We start from the raw sequence: 15,549 nt of genomic DNA on the forward strand, positions 1-15,549 counted from the left end.
GAATTATGTTGTGAAGAAGCTACAAATAGATATAGATGGATTTAGTGGGCAAAAATCTGGCAGATCCAATAAAATATGAGAACATGTGAATTTGTTCACATTTGGCCAGATGAATATAACAGCAGAGCATTACCTAAACTGAAAACAACTGCAGAATCCTGAGGTGCAGAGTGATCGAGCGTATTCAAGTGTATGAGTGACAAAGTTAGTAGGCAGATGGGCATCAGAAATGAAAATGGCAAACTCAGTCCTGTCGAGCCAATAATGTCCTCATTATTAACATCTAGAGCTAGTGTCAAAGAAGAGCTGTCTTGCAGACGAGTTGAGCAACAGCCTGACAACAATATCACGAACCCTGGGTCTATATATGTTTCTGTAATTATGAACCCTGATAGCTGCGCTGTCATAATCACAATATCTCAGTGTGAGGGGGACAAATGAGATAGGAAGGAAAATATCAATACCTGACCAATTTGTGTTAGCTGTTTTTCTAATCAGTAGACATTTGGGACAATGACATTCATTGATGTTTTTTTTTGCAAGTCACAGGCAATTCATACCAATGCTAACAATTAGTATTTATTTTCTTAGGACAACCAAGCAGACATTTTGTATACTTTCTGGAACTCAGTTACAGAAATCTTGACTCTGAAATTCCAACAGGCTACAAATTGTAAGTACCTGTATTGATTTTATAGATATTTTCCAAATCAACCTGTTCAGAGACGTTGTTACACAGTTCAGGAGCAGGTGGGGCTTAACCCAGAGGGAGGGAACACTACCACTACACCACAAATGCTACACCAGAATCCATCGGAAATTCTAAAGAATGATTCACTGAGTATTTTACTCATTATTGGCTATTTCTTGTATTTCTTTATAAAAATAAGGAAGAATAGCTGTGCACTAAATATGGGCAATCACTTTCTTCTCCAATGTCTTTGAAATACAAAAGTTGGACCTTTGTCTTCCTGAATACAATCAAAAGTAAGGAACAAGAGAGAAGCCATTTGGTCTATTAAGCAACATCCTTGCAAAAGTTATGTGTGGTTGGGCTTGTTCTGAACTTGTTTCAGTTTTTTTTTGTGGGAACATTCTGCACTCCTTCATGCTAACAAATTTACGTTGATATACACAAACTAAGTATTCTTTTTCAGTTCTCTAGTATTGATTTTTAAGAGGTTACCTACCAAAGTAGAATCTTTTTTTATTTGAGTCAATACTTATTCCTGCATATTCACTTGACCTTTCAATCCTACTCCTACCCAGAAAGTTCTTTTTAAGTGGAGTTAATCCATACAACATTAACTGCTTTCACTGAGCAGTTGTTCCACGTATTCAGTATTTTGTGGGATAGAGCATTTCTATTACTTGGTCCAGTTTGAGCTATGTTAATTTTGTACTCACCCTATGATTCTGCATTCAGTTTGTATAGTCTGGTTTTATACATTTTGTATGTGTCTATTTAATTATAATGCCACCATCAGTCCCTTCTTTAGTATTCTGCTGAATCAGTTTCATTGTAGGATTGAGCAAAATTTCTGATTACAGAACGTTCATATTTGTAAAGTGTTCAAAATTTAGGTTCATTGGTGATTAGTGACTTATTTGACTTATTACCAAATAAGGTGGGAATTGTCCCAGTCTTTGCATATGCTTATTAACCATTACTTCACATGAACTGTTTCCAGTCAATGATAATTCATATTCAAATCTCTTCCATGTCCACTAATGAAGATGCATTAATTCTGTACTGTTGTGGACTTTTCCGATTTTACCATTCCCTTGCACCTAGCCGTAAAAAAAAACACAATTTATTCACATTCACATCTCTAACATAATCTGTCTCACTGTAGTGTTTTTTGCTCATCCACTATGTTTTGAATTTTGGTTTGTGCCAACACCAGAATTCAAGGATTTGCAAATCCTGTGACAGATATTCTCAAAGTTGCTTCTATTGTTACAACTTATCATTTTTTTTAAATCGAAGGAAGGAACACTGCTGTCACTTTATGTTCAAAGAAACATCCAATATCAATTCTACTGGATTTGAAATATTTCAAATACCATGCCCTTCTAGCTCCACAGCAGCTTGGGAATTGACTGGGGGAATAGTTCACTCTTCGTTATGATCGTTCAATGCTAAATTTCCCAGCTGATAATAGACATCAAAAATAATGTTGAGTGAAGTATTTAAATATTACGCAATTTTGTTTACTTTTCTAGAATTTTGAGATTATTTGGCTCTTCATACTGCTATGCATCAGTGAGAGGTTACATTTCTTATTGAACATTGTACATTATCATAACCTGCTCAATATTAAGAGTGGCAGGAAGATAAATTTGTGATATTCTAGTTCATTAGTAAAAATAATTTAAGTTAGTACATTCATGATGAAAGCGTTACACTTTCACTTAACAAGAATAAGATGATGCTTTCAATATAAAACTCCAATCTCTTATCATAGCCAAAATTCCTCAACAAGAAGCTCTGTCTCTTTGATAATCAACTCAATTCTTACTTTAAGTGATGCAACTGGAAGCAATTTTCAGAAATTTATAGATCACCATTGCCGTTTTGCTTCATATACATGGATCAGTGAATCTAGTTAGTTACATTTAATATATATTCCATGTTGTGTGTTAGATGGAAAAGGTTCAAGGAAATAACTTAAGGCTTCTGAAGGGGTATACTTTTTTGAATATTGATGAAAAGAGGGACATGTTGTTGGTGAAGCATATTTTCTTGCACTTATTGGGCCAAATATATGAGTGTCAGATTTTAGATCATCATTAGAAATCTGTGATTTTTTGAAATTGTATAACGCAAGACCATAAGAGGCAGAAGTAGGCCAAAACATCTCTCCGTTTTCAGCAATGTTCAAGGCTTATTTTTTGCCTGCCATTTGTTATTTGTGAATGATACAGAGATAATTGCTGAGCATAGCAAGCTATCTTGCGAAGGATCAGGAGAAAGTCATTTATAAATAAACATCTTGTGTTTATGCATAGCATAGCATGTTTGTATAGCATTTTAACCCCATTGTCAGTAGTGTCTTAAACTCGTTCACATCCAGTGAATGACTTTACTTCGTACATAGACAAACATAATAGCTCTCTTGCACAAAGAACAGCAATTAGGTGATAGACTGGTTAATTTTTTATTGTTAACATTTTTTAACCACATGTTGAGGAAGAAATATTGGCAAGGATATTAGGAGACCTTTCTGTTTTTCCTGAAAATTTGTCGTCTTAAATATTCAGCTGAACTGCTAGAATATCAGTTAGAAGGAAATTACCTCAACAATGCAGAATATACTTAACAACCCAGCCTCAACAGCCCTCTGCGATAAAACATCCCACAGCTTGCCATCCTCAGAGCAAGACATTTTTCTCAACTCTCTCAATGTAATTGGTGTTTTCTTACTCTGAAATTATGCCCTCTGGTCCTAAACTCTCCCACAAGGAGAAACAACCTCTCTGCATCCATCCTGTCAAGCTCCCTAAAAATCTTTACGTTTCAGTAAGGTCTCCTTTCATTCTTCAAACCTCAGCGAGTACAATTCCAACCTGCTGAACTCCTTTTTTTTTCATAAGAAAATCCTTTCATGCCTGGAATGAACCTATGAACCTTCTCTGGACTGCCTGCCATAACCAGATATCTTTTCTTCAACAAGGGGACAAAAACTGCTCACAGCATTTCCCCTCTTTGAATAAGGGTGTTTACACTGGCTGTTTTCCAATCCGCTTGGACTTTTCCATAAGACTGTAAGACATAGGAGCAGAAATTAGACCATTCGACCCATCGATCTGCTCCACCATTCAATCATGGCTGATAAGTTCCTCAACCCCATTCTCCCGCTTTCTCCCCGTAACCCTTGATCCCCTTGATAATCAAGAACCTATCTATCTCAGTCTTAAATGTACTCAATGACCTGGCCTCCGCAGCCTTCTGTGGAAGTGAATTCCAAGGATTTATCCATTCTCTGGCTGAAGAAGTTTCTCCTTATCTCCATTCTGATAGGCCTTCGCTTTACTCTAAGGCTGTGCCCTTGGGTCCTAGTCTCTCCTACAAATGAAAACATCTTCCTAACATCCACTCTGTCCAGGCCATTCGGTATTCTGTAAGTTTCAATTAGATCCCCCCTCATCCTTCTAAACTCCAATGAGTACAGTCCCAGAGTCCTCAAACGTTCCTCGTACGTTAAGCTTTTCATTCCTGGGACCATTCTCGTAAACCTCCTCTGAACCCGCTCCAGGGCCAGTACATCCTTCCTGAGATATGGGGCCCAAAACTGCACACAACACTCCAAATGTGACCTGACCAGGGCCTTATAATGCCTCGGGAGTACATCCCTGCTTTTATATTCAAGTCCTCTCAAAATAAATGTCAACATTGCATTTGCCTTCCTGACTACTGACTCAACCTGCAAGTTTACCTTGAGAGAATCCTGGACTAGAACTCCCAAGTCTCTTTGCACTTCAGACTTCTGAATTTTCACCCCATTTAGAAAATAGCCCATGCTTTTATTCTTCTTACCAAAGTGCATGACCTCACATTTTCCCATGTTGTACTCCATCTGCCACTTCTTTGTCCACTCTCCTATCCTGTCCAAATCCTTCTGCAGTCTCCCCGCCTCCTCAATACTACCTGAGGATGGTTGGGAGACACTACACTTGTAGTGTTTCGGGTTTAGCCACTGCCAGAATATATGATTGTACTTAGCCGGCAGTCCCCTTGCGCTCTCCTGACTCCCGCTGCTGAACAAAGGAAGGCCGCAGTCTCACGAGGTAAGTCTTTTAAACTGAAGGCTTACCTTCCCAACTGCCCTCGCACTCTCTCCCGTCTCCCACTGCTGAACCAAGGAACTTTTCCTGGATTCTTTGAAGATTACTACCAATACATCCACTATCTCTGCAGCTACTTCATTGAAAACCTTAGAATGCGGTCCAAGGAATGTATCAGCTTTTAGCCTGAGTTCTGAGGAAGGTCACTGGACCCGAAATATTAACTTTGATTTTTTTTTTTTCTTCACGGATGCTGCCAGACCTGCTGAGCTTTTCCAGCAACTTCTGTTTTTGTTCCTGATTTACAGCATCGGCAGTTCTTTCGGATTTCTTTTCAGCTTTTAGCCTATTAGTTTCCACAGTACTTTTTCTGTAATGATGGTTATTGTGTTTGTTATCTAACCCTCTTTAGCCTATTGATTAAGTATTTTTGGAATGCTATTATTTCCTTTTATCTTATAACGAATAGAAGGAAAATATTAATAAATTGATCATGCTTTAATTGGGAACATATAATTGGGATGATTTGGGAATTTATATGCCAATAGGCATAAGAAATGTAGATGCTAGCAAGTTATTTAATTTAAACTCCAAAATCATAAACCTTCAAATGAAATCAAAGAATGAAAGATTTGCTTGCTTCACAAGTTTATTTATATACATGTGCAGAGGTACAGTTGTACTTACGTGGCACAGTTATTTCAATATTAATTAGCAGTTCTTTAAAAAATGAAACAAAAACAGAAATTGCTGAAAAAACTCAGCAAGTCTGGCAGCATCTGTGGAGAGAAAGTAGAGTTAATGTGTAGGGTTCAGGGTTCATTCAGTATTGTTTTAAAAAATGAACCTGGTAAAGAATAAGGTTGGAAGCTTAGTGGAGAAACTTTGAAAATCTGGATAGAGCTTTCCTCCTAGTTTTTCTTTCATTTTCCAATTCATTTTATTTGTTTATTTTCATCAGCTTTACTGGCATCTTGCACTATATGTATTGGGCCCTCAACAGACATGGACATAAATCAATAATGAAATACCACCTATGAGATCCGGTTGGTGAAGTTTGAATAATATGGATTGCAATGAGGCTGACTTTGAAAGAGAGAGAGAAATTTTATAGAATTTAATGCACTTGAAGTTTTGCGATTAGTCATCTATTTCAGAAAAATAATTCCACCTGGAAGATTTTAAAACAAATGCATATTCAAATTGACATGTGGATAAAAGATAAATTTGTGCATGAAGTTATTTATTCCTCATTCACACCTTCCATATTTATCAAGGTTTAGGAAAAGTGTGCGTAATATTGTAAATTCTTAAAGTGGTGAGCATATGACTAAATATTTGTACTTCGAAATGAGGCAATCACAATTGATTTTATAAAATTAGGCTAGGTCACTGAAATTAAAAGATGAGTATATTTAAAATCAAACTTACTTTTGGGAATATTGTGATGAAGGACTTTTTTTAAAAATTTCCTCGCATGTTTAAAGTGCATGTTGTTGACTAATACCATCTACAGCTCAAGTTATGTCAAACTGCACACTGCACTGTATGCCATGTAGTGAATCTTGTGATTGTAAACCATAATTTGAAAGGGAAACAGACATCTTAAATGCTGTTTGTAATAGTGACACTAATGGAAGCAATTTAAACTGCATCTTCAGTGGAGATAATTGGAGTAACCAGCTGTTGCTTTTACAATAACGTTGCTTTGTCCACCACAGGAGGTGACACAATATTGTAAACTTGGAGGACCCAGATCAAGTACTTCTAAGATACCAAGACTTGACTTTGAATTTCTGTCAAGCATTAATGATCGTCATCAAAACAGAGTTAATTATTGGTGTCAGCTTGTTAATATTATGACATGAAAACTCAAGAGTTGTAACACAGTTATGGGAAGTTATTTGATTATGGAGCAAAGGTGTTAATGGGAAGAAAGGTCTTGTAATAGTCTTTGTCATGAGGGACAAAATATTTGACAAATTAATGAGACTGAAGGCAGACAAGTTGCCAGGATGTGATGGCGTGCAACAAAGATTTTAAGGGCTGCAGAGATAGTGGAGGCATTGGTTGAAATTTCCAGAACTCACTGGATTGAGGCATCCAACAAATTGGAAAACCACTAATGTGACCCCACCTGCTGAAGAAGGGGAGGTAGAAATCAGGAAACTGTCGCCCTGTTGGGCCTAACATCTGTCATTGGGAAAATGCTAAAGTTGTTATTAAGGAAAAATAGCAAGACATTTGGAAAGGTTTAATGCAATTTAACAGAATCAACATGGTTTTGTGAAAGACCATTAATGTTTGACAAATTTGCTAGAGTTCTTTGAGGATATAACAAGCAGAGTTGATAAACGAGAACGGATAGATATAGGTGTGCCTGAATTTCTGGAAGGTGTTTGATAGGTGTCAAACAGAAGGTTATTGCATAAGATGCAAGCTCACAGTATTGAAGATAATATATTACTAGCATGGAGTGAGGTTTGTTTAACACACAGAAGACTGATGGGATTAATGAGCCTCTTTTAGGTCGGGAAGACATAACTAGTGCAGTGATACAAGATCAGTCTGAGGACCTCAATTGTATACTATCTATATTGATGACTTGGAGGAATGGAAGAGTGTAACTTAACCATAATTGCTAATGTTAAAAATAATTGGTGGGTGGGCATATTGTGATGAGGACTCAAGGAATTTGCAAGGGGATACAGATTAGTTGAATGAGTGGGCAAAAATTTGGCAGATGGAGTTTACTGTAGGAAAGTGTGAGGTAATGCGCTTTGGTAGCAAGGATCGAAAGACAAAATATTAATTAAATAGAGAGAGAAGTGTTAAAAAGTGAAAAATGGTTTAGCACAGAGGATATGCGTATTCTTGTGCATACAAAATTTAGCATGCTGTGCAGCAAGTAATTCAGAAGGCAAATGGAATTTTGGCCTTTATTGCCAGGGTGTTGGAGTTTAAAAATGGGTAATTCTTGTTACGACTGTGCAGGTGTTGGCGAGGCCGCACTTGGAGTACTTTGGACAGTTTTGGTCCCCATATTAAAGAAATTAAATGCTGGTGTTGGTAGCAATTCAATAGAGATTCGTTGGGCTGATGCATGGGATATGTGGATTGACTTATCAAGAGCTGCTAAGCAGGTTAGACCTTTATTCTTCAGAGTTTGAAAGAATGAAGGGTGATCTTATTCAAACTTACAAGATTTTGAGGGGGCTTGACAGGGTAGATGTTGAGAAGATGTTTACCTAATGGGGGAATCTCAAACTGACCGACATAGTTATAAAATAAGGAACAATAATTTAAAACAAGTGTGAAGGAATTTCTCCAACGGTCGTGAATGTCTAGAATTATCTATCCCAGAGATCATTAAAAGTATTTTAAAAGGGGTTAGATGGACTTTTGAAATACCGAAGTGTTGAGAGCTATAAAAAGTTGGCATAAAAGAGGAGTTGAGGCCTGGGACCTATCAGCCATGATCTTATTGAATGTTGGGACAGACCTGGGGACAAATGTCCTACCTCTGCTATTTCTTAAGTTCTTAAAATTATTCTAATTCCCATGACTTTTGTGTTCATTAGGTCATAGAGAAATCTTCAATTTGAAGTCTTTAAGTATCATTCACGTTCAGAAAGAGTGCTGCTCTAACCGTGGTCTGTCCCTGAATTTGAAAGACCATATCACAGAAAGAAAATTAACAGCAACAGAAAGGAAATGAAATTATGGTAGAGTAGGCCATACCCAGGGGTGAAAAATGTATTAGTGTTATGTAATTTGAAGGAGACAAACCTCTCTCTTTTCAGCATCCACATTTCTGAAGCAAGCATTTGAAGGAGAATATCCAAAATTGTTGCGATTATATAATGATCTATGGAAACGTTTGCAACAGTATAGCCAAAGTATACAGAATGGTGTAACAACTGGTGGAAATTCAGACTCACCCCCTGAACTACCAGCAGCAGAGGAAGACACACAAGACCTATTTATGTTGAAGAAGCAAGACTATGAGTAAGTTTATTTTAATTCATCATGTCTGTATAACACATGATGTTGCTCCCATTCTGGCCTTTCTCTTGGTCACTGTTTACATCAATCCATCATAGAGAGCCATGCTTTTGGTTGTCCAGGCCCTAAGAGCTGGAATTCCCTCTTTAAAACCTTTACCTTCCTACATTCCTTAAAACATACTTGTTTAATGAAATTTCCCTTTCATAGCATCTCCTTATGCAGAGAGGTATCTTCCTTTGCCTGATAGCAGTCTTGAGAAGCAGCTTACAGTGTTTTATAATGTTAACTTGGCTATCAAATACAAAGAAGGGTCCCCATCAGTAGGCCAGAAAACAGACAGTAATCCCACCTTGACCCTTTGGAGCCCCCACCACCCAGCTGCAACTGGGTGAGTTAGCTGCTGTTGGGGCTCCCATCTCATTTAAATAATGGGAGCACCCCCTGCTCCCAAAATTGTTAGACCTTTGGAGGGCCAGTGATGATTCAACAGTGCTACCTGAAGTAGTGGTTACTGCTGGTACTGCACCCAGCTGAGGACATAGTCAAGGAAAATGTGTGCAGTGACAGGAACAGGCTCTTAACTGATTTCAGATATGGCTTCTGAATGAGGAGGCTGTCTTCACCTTCTCTGCTGCTGCTAAAATGCGATCCCTCACCAGTTTATAAGCTCCGTCCCTGCCTCCCAATCGGTCTGTAAAAGCCTGACAAAATCCACCTGATGTGTATTACGTAAAGATATATTAAGACTTAACTTTTCAGTTAAGCTGAGAAAGGAACCAGAATACGTATTAAGATTGTTTATTATTTTGTGAAATTTAAAGAAATGTTGATATGTGGACTAACATTCTCACAAATCACTTTGGTTTTAATAAGGATTAATGTGGTGGTTGTTGGAATTTAGATTTCAACGACGAACAATTAAATATTATGTTCACCCTTTTATATTAATAATGCAGTCAAAGACAATTATTGCAAGTTCAGTCATGTAATGCTTAAATTGTTGAGTTGAGAAGAAGTTTCTTTGAAATTAGCATTTGATTACTGTGTAGTTGCTGCAATAAAAATGGAGCATGCAACGTAAGTATCTTCAAAGTAGAGCAAGTGTCTGTTTCAATATATTCGAAGAATGTAATTGCCATAATTATATTTATTAATATGCTAAGTTATAACAATCTCAAATTTCCTTAGCCCTGAGAAGGCCCTGAAAGATTCTCTTCAATTCTATGAGTCTGCTTATCTCTCAAAATCATTATCAAGACTGTTTGATCCAATCAACCTTGTATTTCCTCCTGGAGGACGCAATCCACCTTCAAATGATGAGCTTGATAGCATCATTAAAACTGTTGCAAGGTAGGTTTTGATGCAAAGGAAAAGGTGCACCAGCTAATTAACTGTCATTTTTTTGTTTGATAACACTTACAGAATGCTTTGAGACATTTTATTACATTAAAGGCACTTTATAAGTGCAAGTTGCAGTTATTTTACTTGAGGGCAGCTATTATAAAATTCAGTTGAAATCCTTTTAGCAATTGGTTTTGACTGATTAGCATGAAAATATTGAAAGGGTAAACTGATTAATGTGCTATTGATTACAATAAAATATAAAATATGTTCTGCATAACAAAGTTTGATAGGATTTGCTAATTATGCAAGCATTTCCCCCTATTTCCATTGGATTTTATGATTGATGCTTGCTAGTCATTTGTTTCTTGAAGTCATTTTCTTTTGGAAACAAATCATTAAAAATAGATCAGAATTCATTGGCCAAATGCCCAGTCAGAATGGAGCATAATGAGCTTATTTCTCTGTGCCTTTAGAGTCCATTGAAATTGAATTTACAATTACCTGAAACATTATTTCATTATAAATAAATGCTTGTTTCCTACTACAGCCACTCTGTTAAAGTGAAATGTGAAACACAACAGCAAGAAATGGGTGTTTTTTTTCAAAAACATCCCTGCAAGTTTTAAATTATCCAATATATCAGGCATTCATAGCAGCTTGTAAAAGGACAAATTACACCATTTTTTTCACTCCCTCAGTTCTAGTGAAATTCAAATTGACTTTTTAAAACTAGCTTCCTGTGACATTCACACAGAAATGGAAATGTTCAGAGCATACCTTATCGAAAGAAACTCATTTGTTGAGTAAAAGTTGACAAATACACCTGACAAGAATTTCTGTTTTTGTCATTACCTCAATATTTTCTTCGGGAGACATTGACGTTTTGCTGGCTCTTGATTTCTGGGTCCTATTTAAGACCCAGGTGCTCTCCTAAGGATTATTATTTATTTCAGAGGCTAGTAATATATAATATTCAACTTAGCTGGAAACTAGTGGTTGGGGTCGCTGAAGCATCCCAGCTGAGGCCAATCTTGTTTTCAGCCCTGGTCTTTGTGCAATTTTCATAGGGGCCTATGAATAGCCGGCATACATCCGCACACTGGAAGGTCTTTCCTCTTCAAACCATGGGAAGGCCAATTGTAATGTCCTTTTTGCAATTAACCTCACCAACTCAGTACAGGGGAAAGAATCTTGCATTTTATTGTGCAAGGTGAGCTAGAGATAGGCTAGCTACCACTTGTGAAGCTGCCAAGAATATGGATATTCTGTCATATGTAAGTTAACAAAGATTGTGTTCGAAAACATACTTTTTAAAGACAACATAAACAGTCGAGAGCTTCTGATGTGACATCTTTTAATCTGTAATTCAAACTCCACATAGATTTGGAACAACTTTTCATGGATTCTTCTTCATGCTTTCAGTGAATTTAATGTGGCCTCTGTGGATCCAAACTTGAGTCTGGCTGTTGCAAGGAATGTTGCTAAAACCATCCAGTTATTTGGAGTAAAATCTGAACAACTTGTAAGTATTGTATACCTCGGTTACTAGAGTTAGTAATATATTAGGAAGAAAAGGAGAGTATACGGTTTTTCTGAACACACATTAACCTTGATTTTTTTGACTTGCATACAGATTCTGAAGTCCACATTTTTTTTTTTTACCTTATTTTTAGTCATTTTCAGCATGGAATAATGCTTCATTTTTGATAATGAAATCTGATTTACTGGGATAAATTTCTTTCTACCATGAAGAGCCTGTTGTGGAGTAGTTGTTTAAAGAGGACAAATTAAGCAACAACATAGAGGTCATTGCTGACAATTTTGTATTTGTAGCATTGATTTCATTCACATGACTCAACAACTGCAAATTACTTTTTTTCTCTTTGGATTTCTGTTTCCTCTATTAAGTCACTGTATAGTTAGACTAAATATGTTAGAATTTGGTTTTCTTAGATCTATAGAATGCATTTTATTGATCTCTAATAAGGCTGAGTATGGAAATAATTTACATTTTCAGTTGAGATGGATTGTAAGCTCTGTAAAGTGTTATTTCATTCAATGGTAAATACATTGGGACACTGAGACAATTTGTTCACCAATGGCTCTTTTGTGCTTTAACTTGTTCCACTGCATTGTTATCTTAATAAATAAATCATCATATTGTTGCAATTTTCATTTTTATTATTGAACTTTTCCCTTAGTAATCCATGATTTTGGTTAGATTAATGTTACAAATACTTATTGAATATGACCAAGAATTTTATAAGTGGCGGTACCTAATTTGTATTTTATTTATAGAGAAAGATTCCAAATTTATCTGATGTAATTTGGTAATGTATATATCTTGGTAGTCCAGTTGACATTCTAACACAATAAACAGAATGACTTTTCTGATAAGATTCAAACCCGATTAAAAGATTGAAGATTGTACTACATGTTTGGCAGTGATAATCCCAAGTCATATTTTAGTTACAGCCACAAACAAAGCCAGTCTACGTTTATTAATCACTTGAAGATTTAAGCAGAATATGAACTTCACTGGTTTCAGTCTGTGAATGTCAACTTCTTACGTCATTACCTTATCCATAAAATAGAATTTAATAGAATATCAAGGTGAATTATCTTGTTGCACAATGCTAGTGTCTCTATTTCTGGGTGAGAAGGCCTGGGTTCAAATCCCACCTGCTTTAGATGTGTGTAATAACACCCCAGTGAGTCAATACAAGGACCAATATAAAGCAGATTTTGTTTATATGATGTCCCAATCACAGCCTTACAAGTCTGCCTTATTAGTATCCATTCTGTGTTTTCTATTTGCCAACCTAAAGCAAACTCTGAAAGGCTAATTTTAATTATTAGATTAACCACTGAAAGTAATTATATCTGTGTCTCTCACAATCTTTGTTTTGTACAAGTCTTCAGTTAACTAACACATCTGGTTACAAAAATATTACAACAAGTCTTGTTAGCCTGTTTTTTTTTAGAAAGTACTATGAACACACTAAGATCATTAACAGTTAATGATTTCATGGATCAGACTCTATTTGGATTAGGATTGTAAATGAATTTGTGCATGGGTAAATTTGGAGCAAAATGTATTCAGTGCTAAGTCTTGATTCATAAATAAAACTTGTACAACATACAGTACGTGATACTAAAAACCTGTTCTATAATCAATAACATTTGACTCTGATTTTGATTTCTCATTTTATTGCATAATAATGGATTTGAAATGTATATGTAATGTCACTATTAGAAGGATGCTTTAATGGCCAGCATTAAACTGTCAGTTCAATCTTCCTTGGAACAGACATCAAATTATTCTTTCTGCCCCGCTTAAGTATTGATGAAATCTTTAAATGAAAATAAAAATGCTGGAAATACTCAATATGTCAGACAATATCTGTGGAAAGAAACTGAATTAGTGTTTTAAGTTGCAATGAGCTTTCATCAAAATGACTTGTTCTCTTTCAGGTTTTCAGCATCCACAGTATTCTGGTTTTGTGCTGAAGAAATTTGTCCAAGTTTATTTTGGTTCTGAGCTGATGAGATCCTCAAGCTTGCTGTAAAATTTCTGTAATTCTCCCATTGGGCTAGACCACATGTGAACACTTACTGGTGTAGAAGCAGCATAGTCATATGGGGAACAATAGCATAAAGATACTTGCTAAATTAATAATCCAGAGGCCAGACTAATACATCAGAGACACAAGTATGGAACCCACAATGGTGAAATTTAAATTAACACTAACAAATCTGGCATAAAATGCTAGTCTCTGTAGTGGTGACTATTACATGATCACACTGTTATTCACTAATCTCCTTTACAGGAAGGAAAATCTGCTATTCTTAATATGTGACTGCACACCCACAATGGTTGACTCTTTTGCATCTCCTGAAGTAACCTGGCAAGGCACTCAGTTGTGCCAAACCACTACTAACAGAGATGGCCAAGGCCGAAAGAACATATCTACCAGACTGGTGTGTGGCAGGTGGTTGAGAAAAAAACAAAAGTGGGGGAAAAAGCTGCTTACTTTTGCCTTGTTAATCTACCTGTTGCAGATGCAGCTGTCTATGATAGCATTTGTAGACATGATCACTGCACAGTTCTTATGGTGACTATCTCCTAGCTTCACATTGAGCATTATCACCATTGTGCTATGTGTGCTAACTTGGATAGATTCAGAACAGATCTACAAAGAACAAGAGAAGTACGGCACGGAAACAGACCTTTGGCTCCCCAAGCCTGTGTCGATTATCGTGCCCTCACTAAACTAAAAAAACAAACCTTCTGCCCTTATTCGGTCCATATCCCTCTGTTCCCTCCCTATTCCTGTAACCATCCAGATGCCTCTTAAATGTTGCCAACATGCCTACTTCCACCACCTTCTCTGGCAGTGTATTCTTGGCTTCTACCACACTCTGTGTGAAAAACTTTCCTTGCACATCTCCCTTAAACTTTTGCCCTCTCACCTTGAACCTGTGTCCCCTTGTAATTGAAACTTCACCCCTGGGATAAAGCCTCTGACTATCCACCCTATCTATGCCTCTCATAATTTTGTAGACCTCTATCAGGTCTCCTCTCAGCCAACGTCTTTCCTGTGAAAACAATCCTAGTCTTTTTAACCTTTCCTCATAGCCAATGCCCTTGAAACCGGGCAACATCCTGGTGAACCTTCTCTGCATTCTCACTAAAGCTTCCATGTCCTTCTGGTAGTGTGGTGACCGAAACTGCACATGATACTCCAAATGCGGCCTAACAAGGGTTTTATATACATGCAACCTGTTTTACCAACTCTTGTACTCCACGCACCAGCCAATGAAGGCAAGCATGCCAGATGCCGCCTTAATCACTTTGGCCACCTTTGTTGCCACTTTTAGGGAACTGTGGACCTGCATACTACAAATCCATCTGTTTTAACCTGTTTTACTTCTTGCATTAAAGTAAATGAACTTCAGACTTCCAGTCCCTCTGAAGCCCTGCAACTTCCCTCAGCCTGCTCTTACTTTACGCAATGCATATCTCGGTCTCTCTTTTGTCCCAAGTCCCTGCACCTACTGGCCTGTTGTTCAGATCATAACATACAAGAACGTACAGATCATAGGGTGTTTAGCCAGAGCGAGGCATATAAGGATACGGCTGCACAGGAGATGCACGAAAGCAAGATAAACGTTAGATTTGAAATTGGAGAAGTCTATTCAGCAGTCTAATAACAGCAGGGAAGGTGCTGTTCTTGAACCTATTGTTACATCTGTTTAAGCTTCTGTGTTTCTGCCCAACGGAAGAGTTTGGAAGAGAGTATTACCAGGGCGGCAGAGGTCTTTGATGATGTTGGTAGCCTTTCTATGGCAATGAGAAGTGTAGATGGAGTCCATACATGGGAGGTTAGCTTTCGTGTCGGTCTGGGC

At 37.1% G+C, this 15,549-nt stretch overlaps 1 protein-coding gene across 2 annotated transcripts in view; it reads left to right on the forward strand.

Moving 5' to 3' along the window:
* The first annotated feature begins 586 nt into the window (after positions 1 to 586).
* LOC109932619 (conserved oligomeric Golgi complex subunit 5) overlaps positions 587 to 15,549 on the forward strand; it is a 32,794-nt gene continuing 17,831 nt past the window's right edge. For both annotated transcript variants that reach the window (XM_048621388.1, XM_048621389.1), the window contains exons 1-5: positions 587 to 673; positions 5,750 to 5,834; positions 8,592 to 8,796; positions 9,985 to 10,146; positions 11,563 to 11,662. In XM_048621388.1, the coding sequence (XP_048477345.1) occupies positions 5,825 to 5,834; positions 8,592 to 8,796; positions 9,985 to 10,146; positions 11,563 to 11,662 (477 nt within the window). In that variant the 5' untranslated portion in view covers positions 587 to 673; positions 5,750 to 5,824. The remainder of the gene's footprint in view (positions 674 to 5,749; positions 5,835 to 8,591; positions 8,797 to 9,984; positions 10,147 to 11,562; positions 11,663 to 15,549) is intronic.

The sequence above is a fragment of the Rhincodon typus genome, unplaced genomic scaffold (genome assembly GCF_021869965.1).
Source record: "Rhincodon typus isolate 14 unplaced genomic scaffold, sRhiTyp1.1 hic_rhity00000614, whole genome shotgun sequence".
NCBI lineage: Eukaryota > Metazoa > Chordata > Chondrichthyes > Orectolobiformes > Rhincodontidae > Rhincodon > Rhincodon typus.